This window comes from Phaseolus vulgaris, chromosome 7, assembly GCF_051622355.1.
Source record: "Phaseolus vulgaris cultivar YP4 chromosome 7, ASM5162235v1, whole genome shotgun sequence".
In the NCBI taxonomy this organism is placed as follows: Eukaryota; Viridiplantae; Streptophyta; class Magnoliopsida; order Fabales; family Fabaceae; genus Phaseolus; species Phaseolus vulgaris.
In genome coordinates this window covers 52,043,166-52,052,564 of record NC_143504.1, presented here as the reverse complement: position 1 = coordinate 52,052,564, position 9,399 = coordinate 52,043,166, and the positions used below count along the sequence as shown (strand labels likewise).

The window sequence follows — 9,399 nt, the reverse complement described above, 5'->3', positions numbered from 1 at the left end:
TTGTGATGTTATATGTACTTATTTATATATAGTCTTTTATATTTAAATTATGTTATATGTAGCCAAAATTTCGTTACAGTGCATGATTTTTCTAAAAATTTGATACATTATGCAGAACGAAAGCATATATAATAATATTTAAATTTTTTAAAGAAAAAACACTTACAACGATGGTTCTGGGCCAAAATTGTCTTTAAAAAACCTCAATAACACTTATAACGATGATTCCCGAGGTATAATCGTCGTTAAAAGTTGCTTTCAACATGACTTTTACATTTTTTTCCTTTATTAACGATAATTTTAATTAAATGTCGTAATTTGTTTTTATAACGACGGCTAATCGTCGTTAAAAGTGATTAATTTATAACGACATACTCACTAACAACAGTTTTAAAACCATTTAAAAATATTGTTTTTAACTGTCGTTAAAGGTTGTTTATGCAGTTACCTCGTATGTTTTCTTTTGGTCGTCCTCAACCACAACAAAGAACTTCAAGGTTCATTCTCACTCACGACACAACTTTCACAAGACCCCTACTTCTCACAATACCAACACTCACATGAATGAAAACACACTATGTTCATGGGCTGGAAGCTTTTGAAGAAAAAAAAATCAAAGTAGTCAAAAGATTCCTCAGAGTTTGTGGTGTAGTGTGTGGTGCATTCTCTCCTACATTGATTTCTCACAGTGGTGTCAGTCAGAGACTAATCTCGTTTCATGCATTCACAGTTGCAAAGTTATGTTAAGGGTATTAAGGTAAAATACTTATATCATATGTGAACATCAATGATCATTTTTGCATATGTGAGAGGAAAGCAAAATGTATTTAACTCGCTCCCCCATCTGCACCCTCGCCTCCAAACATGTTGATCAATACACAACATCCTCCCACTCGCCCATCCGCGTTGCCACTCCATCCGTTGATCCAAACAGAGTGCAATACTTTGGTTCGACTAATGGACGAGAAAAAAGAAATAACACGCAAAGAAAAATTAAATGGAAATTAAACCCTAACTCAATCTTATAAAATAGGCCTATAAGGTAAGATTTGTTCCCACTTATATATTATGAAATGTTTTTATCTCTAGTTGATGTGGGATCTCTAGTTGGATTTTAAAATGATACTTGTTTGTGCACCTTTTTAGCTTTTGTTGTGTTTTCAGGTAAAGAATCATTTGTTTAAAAAATTTATGATAGATATCATCCAACTCGAGCTTCACATCTTTACTAGTAACACATGGTCATAGTCTTAACTTGGAGTGCTCGAGGTTTTTTGAATGAGAGTTTGGTGTTATCTGGCCTTCCTTATGCTAAAGATATTGAAGAGGATGTTGGCATGATTGTTTTGTTATCTTGACACATGTATAATGTTGAACTGACCAAAATGTCATTTCAAACTCATTGTTATATGATAATATTTTTGAAGCAAGGGCTCATTAGCTTGATAATCATCATTTATCTTATCAGTGATTAATTGAGAGTCACTCCGGCATTTCAACTATTTCACACCTAATTCTTGAGCAAGTTTCAACCCAACAATTAAAACTTCATTTTCTACTTGGTTATTGAATGTATCAAAAGTGAAATAAATGCTTTGTTCAAGGATGATATTGTCAAGCACTCAAGGATTATACTATAATGCCTTTTTTTTATTTGTGAACCATCCACACTAAGGGACCATCAATCGTGTCTTTCTTTGAGTTTGGGCAACTCAATTAAAATTCTGCCAAGAATTATCCTCTCACTGGTCCTCTACTTTCAAATTTCAATTCAAACTTATATAGCTTAACCAACCAAGTTGTCACTCGACATGCTAGCTCTAGCTTTTGGAGCACTTGTTTGATGATACAATTTATTCAAACAACAACATGGAAGCTCTAAAAGTATTGTTGGAGTATCTAAGTTGAGAAAATAAGTGTTAATTAATTAATCTCTTTATGATCTATTACTCTTCAATTGGGTCTAAAGTTTAGACTTCTTTTAAGTTATTAAAACCTCTTATAGTTAGAATTATCTCGCACTTATTAGGATTGACTTCTATTCCTCATTTGATGATCATGAAATCGAAGAATTTTCATTTGTTAACTTTGGAAAAACATTTTTACTTTTAAAATTTTAAAATGAAATAAACAATCCCAAAATTTGACGCTTCTATATAGTAAATTGTACAATTCTTTCATCAAAGTTAAATATCTTATTGTGTTAACACTAATTACGTTCAACTTATCATTTTGATTTGATTTACACATATGAAAACATGAAAAAAATTACATATATGATGATTATATATATTACAGGTATAACTACGGACTTAAAATACATTAATAAATTTATTGACTGAATTATTAACAACTCTATATTTTAGTTGGATAATTAAAACCTTGCTTAATTTTGAAATAATAATAATAATAAAGGGTATAATTATCTTTTGGTCCTTACGTTAAGTGTGGTTTAAAAAAAATCAATTTCATCTCAAAATTTATTAAAATGTATGCAATTTGATTATTTATGTTAAATTCATATTAACCATATTAACTGAAGATGATGTGGTAATGTGAATGAAACTATTATACACACAAAAATTATTTTAAATTATTTTACAGATAATGATAATGATATTGTACAGATTAAAGATATAGAAACAAAAATTAAAAAAAATAAAGATATTGTACAGATTAAAGTATCTAATTTTTCAAATCTTTGATTGTAGAAGATAAATTGATTATTTATTCCGAATTAAAGGATAAAGATAAAGATTTGGGTCTCAGAAACAGTTAGCCCACACTAACATTAGTCATTAAGGGAATTACTTCCTGCACCACTCCCAATTTCAGTGTGAAAAGACGAAAGTGATCTTAAATAAAATGGGGTACATACACAAATACATTTCAAACCCCCCTTTTTCAGAATATATTTCTGAATATTTTTTTGGAACAATGTGGATTTTTTTTGGAATAGGATTTTGATATGAATGATCATGTGTAGAAGCGTTTAGGTCCTCTCGTAAAAGATTTTGAAGAACGAGAACAAGAACAATGTGAACCTTTAGGTGGTTTCCGATTATACCAAGAACAAGAACAATGATGGAGAATTGAGAAAAGGAAACAAAGTGCATATATTATTGATATTTCAAATAATAGTTCTAATACTCTATTTATAGAGTACTAAAGATTACAAATGATAGAGATAAGTTAGGCTAATTAAATCTCAACTAAAGATAAATGATAGAAACTACTAATTAAATCCTAACTAATTAAATTCCAACTAATTAAATTCCAATATCTACTAATTAAATCTTAACAACCCAACAATAATATTAATCAAATTCCAAAATTTTAGGATATAACATATTTTGATTTTTGAATTTTGTTCTGAATTTTTATTTTCGGAATACAATAATATCTTCCAATCTACTTTTCTGGATTGTATTGTTTTTAATTCCAGATTTTCATTTATAGAATTAAGATATTTTCGGAAATTTAAAACTAGGTGCAGGTTAAAAAAATTGGGTATAGAAAGAATTTGGCGCCATTAATCAGTTTAGGGTGATGGGCCGGCCCATACTCAATAATCTTAATTCGCGAAAGTTCTTTTCTGAAATCGTTACCTCCCACTTCGTCTTTGTTGTTGTGTGATTGAATAGTATAGTGTTCTTGCTGCATCTGCTGGGTCGCGTAAAGGGTTCTTCTTCAGCAAAGGATGGTATAGTCGCTTCCTCACGATGCTGTTTTAGCATTTTTCATATATTTTCTTCTAATTTCAGTTTTCTCCGCAACGTGTTTCTGTTGTCACATTTTAACAGGATTTCCAGGGATTCCTAAACGACTTGCAGGATTGGGAACTTTCTAGAAAGGATAAAACACAAACACTGAAGTCACAAAAGGAAAATGTTGGTAATTTTACCTTAACCTTCAAGATTTTCTCGTCCAACTGCGAAACGTTTGAGTATACTTATACATGCATTATGATTCTTCAATTCGGCCTTTTTATTATTCACGGTTTATTCCCCCTTTATTATTTTTTGTTGTTGTCGTGGATGGAATATGAATGTATATGTATCGTGAAGAACCATGACTTTTTTTTACCTTGTTTGACTACTTCGTCTTCTTTTCAAGTGGTCCAATTCAGTGATACTGTTTTCTAACCTATTGGGGATTTTCTTCTCTGTATGCGGAGGTTAGTAATGGGTTACATTTAGTTGTTTGCATATTTATAGTACAAAGGGAATGTGAACTCTGAATATGCTGTCTGAAATCAATGAACATTTATGAAAGAAAATAATTAATTTTGGGGTGTTCGAACAATGGGTTCAGATTACTAGCCGAAAGTTTGCACTTTTTATTCAGATGAATCTGATTTATTATGGCGTGTTATATTTTTGGAATGTTGGAAGCGTAATTTCTGTCCTAGGTTCTCTTAATTTTTCATGCTTTCTTGTGCTTAAATAGTCTTACGACGTGGAAAGGACCCCTTGATTTTGCTTATGTTGCATATCCTAAATATTTTGTGCTTGTGTGTGTGTGGACGAATTAATTCATCTTTGATGTGTTATATTCTGACAGCAATTCACAAAAGCTTCATCTTCTCGACTTACTGGATCTGTGGGTGTGGAGAAGGCATCAAAAGCAGATGCTATTTCTTTTGATCGTGCAAGAAATTCTCAAGGACTGTACGATTTATCCAAAATTAATGATCCTTTAAATCGGTTGCATGGTAGTTTTGTTCCTGAAGATGTTCCCGATGCTGCTTCCGAGAAAGATCTGGTAGGTTTTTTTTTCTTTCCCTCTGTATCAGTCTCCGGGTGACAGGGTAGGATTGATCTGTTCAGATATTGTATATTGATTTTAGTGTTGCTTTCCTGCACGATGCTGATTATTCAATCACTCTGTATCTTACAGGGTAATGAGTTTTTCAAGCAGAAGAAATTTAAGGAAGCTAGAGACTGCTATTCAAGGAGCATTGCCTTATCACCAACAGCTGTAGCATATGCAAATAGGGCAATGGCCAATATCAAGCTCAGAAGGCAAGCTTATGTTTCGTATTTAAAGAAGTCTGGCTTACCCATAAAGTGTTGGATTTTATCAATATTTGAATTTTGAATAAAAGAAAGTTAATTTTCCAATTAATGTGATTTGTTATTGGATCTATCAACCCAATGATTCTCTCGAAAGGAACTTCATTTTCTGAAGGTAATATGTTTTTTTCCTCACCTATTTTGTGTCAGTAGATTCCAAGAGGCTGAGGATGACTGCACAGAGGCTTTAGATCTTGATGATCGTTACATAAAAGCATACTCACGAAGAGCAACAGCTAGAAAAGAACTTGGAAAAATTAAAGAATCAATGGAGGGTGTGTTAATACTTGATCATTTCTCTTGTCTATTAACCACATATGTAACATTCTGATTTTGAATTCATTGAGTCTGAAATTTGCTAATCACAGATGCTGAATTTGCTTTGAGGTTGGAACCGAACAATCAAGAAATCAAGAAACAGTATGCTGATGCTAAATCTTTGTATGAGAAAGTAAGCACATCACTATTTCCAGTATTGTTATATGACTTACTATTTTTAATGAACATGCACTAAGTAGTGCCCATATAGGGTTGCGTGGAAATATTAGTTTTGAACTTGCGGTACATAACCAATAACCAGTTTACATACTGGCACTTACAGCAAACAAGAACGTAGAATTAGTAGTTGTTGACATATCATACAATCAAATGAATTGATGCCTTGAAGGAAGGTTATAAATGGTAGGGCCTTTGATTTATTAAAATCGGAACAGAGCAAGGAATTATGATGTTAACAAGACTTTAGAGATGGGATGAGGGGATGCTATACTTGAAGTAGTGATTTGTGAATGGAGATTCAAAAATTGAAATCATTATGAATGTAGAAGACTAGTCTTCTTGAAAAGAAAATACTTCTGCTTGAAAATCTAAGAGTAGATATAAGTATAACTGTTTCCCATTACTGACAGAAATCATTGATGCAAAATGGTTAAATTTCGTAGTCTGCTGTTTGTGAGCGCATATTATGCCCAGTTCATGTGGTCAATACTAGACATGGTTGGTAATGATAGACCTGCATATTCAAACACATGAGAAAGTTAGTTATAGAAAAAGAGTATATCAGAGACTAGAGTTTACAACACTGATTTATTAGCTACTTTAGTTTTGTGTCTATTTCCCCCACCCTAGGTTCTCTGCAGCATAGATTAATATTTTTTCTTTATTTTTTTAAAAATCTTTATTCAGGATATTCTTCATAAAGCATCAGGAGCTCTGAGAAGAACTGTACAGGGGACTAATAAAGTGGGAAAGTCAGATGAAAAAGTTAATGGAGGTAGCATCCACCCCATTTCACATGGTGCTCAAAAGTCCGGTCCAGCTGAAGTTAATCATAAAAAGGTACAAAACAGTAGAGTTTTCAATATCACATTTCAAGATAAATAGTTATGTTTATGGATGAGAGTGTTGAATAGTAATTTGTTTCTGCTTTTCATGTAAATGTAGTCCACCCTAAAGTTTGGTTATGTTTTTGACAGGTTAATGAGCAGCAAGTATCTATTAAAGAATCACTTGTAACAGAGGAGGTTGATAGCAGGGACACAATAACCAGAAAAAGGCCTCAAGCACAAGGAGGTGATGATTCTAAGAAAAGTTTGAGTGCAAGTAACAGTTTGGAGCAGGTTACATATCTTAAAATCCTTCCTTCTTCTTGTCAAGTAATCTAGTTCCAGTGCATATCATAGTCCTGTTGGAAGCAATAATTATTCTTTCTTATCCTTAAAAACACAAAGAAATGTTTTTATGTTCTTCACGAGTTCTTATTTAAATATGAATTATCTACATTCTATTCTTTTGGATCTTTGTTAGAAACACTATGTAATTTTGCTACTTTATTTTTATACTCAGTAAGTAATAAAAATAAAATAACATTTAGGGTTTTTGGGCTTTTTAATGATGTATCCAATCATGGTATACTTTCAATTGCCATTTAGGTTTTACCTCTTCGATTTATGTGTGGGTATATTTACAGTCTTTTATTGTGCTTCTGCAATTTCGATGCTAGTAATTGTGCATAACTGCATATTCCTATTTTTATTCCCATTTTTCATGAATTTGTTGTCTTTGTTTTTTCTTAACAGAGAAATCACAGAATTATTAAGCCAGAATTTAAAGCATCTGTTCAACAGCTTGCTTCTCGTGCTGCTTCTAGAGCCATGGCTGAAGCTGCCAAAAACATAACACCACCAACCACTGCGTATGAATTTGAGGTCTCTTGGAGAGCATTGTCAGGTGATCTTGCTCTGCAGGCTCGTTTGTTAAAGGTGTACAACTTTTTCTTGTTCTTTTTTAATTTGATTATATTGTCAAAATCTAGCATATTTTGCATTGAATTATAAGAAGAGGTGCCATTTTATGCTTTAAATTTCTGGTGTTCAGTGCTCTGCTTCATGTTGTAACAAACTGTTTTTTTTTTGTATGTTAGGCTATATCTCCCCGTGAATTACCGAAAATATTCAAAAATGCCTTATCTTCTACCATACTTGTTGACATCATCAAGTGTCTTTCATCTTTTTTCACGTAAGTAGCCAACTACAAAAGAAAATATTATTTTATTGTTTTGAATTCTTTGTGAACTTTAATTATGATAGTGAATTTGCTCTTTTGGCAGTGAGGACATGGATCTGGTTGTCAGTTATATGGAGCATTTGATCAAAGTTCCAAGATTTGACATGATTGTACTGTGCCTTTCATCAACAAATAAGGATGGTACGTATTCTTTGTAATAGTTAAAAAAAATTTAAGTGTCTCTTTTGCCACGCCTTATGTTAAAGTTCTCAGAAGATAAACGAGGTAGAAGAAAGTTGAAAGATAAGTAGGTAGGCAGAAATGGTCTCTACTTTAAAGTATAAGATGGTTGGAGAAGAAAGGAACGAAGATACAAAATATGTTATGCCTTTTCAGCAGGAAAAACTAAAGGTTAACCCATTTGATAGTATTGTAAATGCAGTAGAAAATTCTGTAACTTAAATCAGACAACATATGATGGTTTGTGAGGATAAGCCAAAAGTAGTTGCGGATGCGTCAATGACTTTACATTTCTTAGCCAGATATCAGAGTTGTAATGTACAAGCAGATATATTCTTGTACTATAGTCGATCCTTTTAGCCTCTGGTCTCCTCCCTAAACCAAGAAGTGAAGATAAAATAAACGAGAGAAAATAATATTAGTTAGGGTCTGTGGTAGTAACTAACCTAATAAATCGTGGAGTATTATATCTTGTTGGTTGCAGAGTTGCTTAAATGGTACTTGCTATCTCAAACTAATGGTTATTGTTGCCAAGATTTTCAATCTTATTGAAGTTGGTTATATTTTGGGCAGACATACGCAAGATCTGGGATGAAGTGTTCAGAAGTAAGGCAACACCAATTGAATATGCAGAGATTCTAGACAACCTCCGATCAAAGTTCTGCCATGGACAGTGACATCTTCACTTGTATTATTTATTGTTATTTTTCCTCGGTGGATCATCTCCCTTACGCAACCATCACTTGTAAATTATTATGCTATTGAAATTGAAATGTTTGAGCATTGTTGACGCTCGGTTCGATCCATCTTTAAAAATGGGAGGAAAAAGAAAGCTAAAATGTGTATGCTTGATGCTTAGAAGGGTCTACGTTTCAATATTTTTTCCCTTCAGGATTTGGGTATTTTAAAATGGGGAAACGTAAAGGAGGTATCCTAGTTGATAACGAGAAAATCAGCGGTTTATACTTTATTTCATTTATAAGTATGAATGTGTTGGGATATCGAATATTGATTTTATCAGTGACAAATATTGCTTATTTTACTCTTAAAACTGAGTTGCTTTAAAGGAGCTTACATTTCTTTGGTGTGAATCCGAGCTACTTAGAATGTGTTGGAGATTACTGTGAAAATTTAATTATTTTATTAATTGATTATATGTATAATCTATATTGTTATATAAAGAGATAAATTTTTATAATTGCTTTTGTTGTCATTTTTAACCTGATGATTTTACCTTTTATTAAATTAAAAACAACTTTTCTAAATATTGTCTTTTATATTGAGCCTATACACGGATTTGGATTTGAATTGTGTTTGTTGTGTTGAAAATAGACTAAAAAGAAAAGTAGGAAGAAAATAGACTAAAAATACAATTCCTTGGTTTGATGTACTGGAAATAGCCTGGCAAAAATTTCACAAAACTGAATACAAAGGGGAAGTAAATACTGAGTTGAAGTTGGTCAGGTGATGAACTGTGCTACTTTAGATATTTTATGTTATTATTTTACATTCTTTAATTTTATTTGATTTTTTACTGTTTTTTTCTTACCTGTCTGTTTCATTGTCTGTTACTTTAATG

At 32.1% G+C, this 9,399-nt stretch overlaps 1 protein-coding gene across 4 annotated transcripts; it reads left to right on the top strand.

The window, feature by feature from the left end:
* Positions 1–3,543: 3,543 nt before the first annotated feature.
* TPR5 (Tetratricopeptide repeat (TPR)-like superfamily protein) lies at positions 3,544–8,681 on the top strand. 4 transcript variants are annotated; one of them, XM_068637209.2, is made up of 12 exons: positions 3,544–3,703; positions 3,804–3,890; positions 4,564–4,764; positions 4,900–5,024; positions 5,229–5,350; positions 5,444–5,526; positions 6,261–6,413; positions 6,551–6,694; positions 7,154–7,336; positions 7,498–7,592; positions 7,684–7,781; positions 8,394–8,681. In XM_068637209.2, exons 1-12 carry the CDS (start codon positions 3,701–3,703, stop codon positions 8,495–8,497), a joined length of 1,398 nt encoding a protein of 465 aa, XP_068493310.2. In that variant the 5' UTR covers positions 3,544–3,700; the 3' UTR covers positions 8,498–8,681. The 4 variants fall into 4 exon arrangements, with proteins under 4 accessions (XP_068493310.2, XP_068493311.2, XP_068493312.2 ...); XM_068637210.2 differs by having other exon boundaries at positions 3,804–3,894; XM_068637211.2 differs by having other exon boundaries at positions 3,607–3,703; positions 3,765–3,894.
* Positions 8,682–9,399: the final 718 nt, after the last annotated feature.

Excerpts from the sequence above, each read along its gene's own strand:
- TPR5 (XM_068637209.2), top strand. Across the intron at positions 4,765-4,899 it reads CTGCTTCCGAGAAAGATCTG|GGTAATGAGTTTTTCAAGCA; the intron begins GTAGGTTTTTTT and ends TGTATCTTACAG. Across the intron at positions 5,351-5,443 it reads AATTAAAGAATCAATGGAGG|ATGCTGAATTTGCTTTGAGG; the intron begins GTGTGTTAATAC and ends TGCTAATCACAG.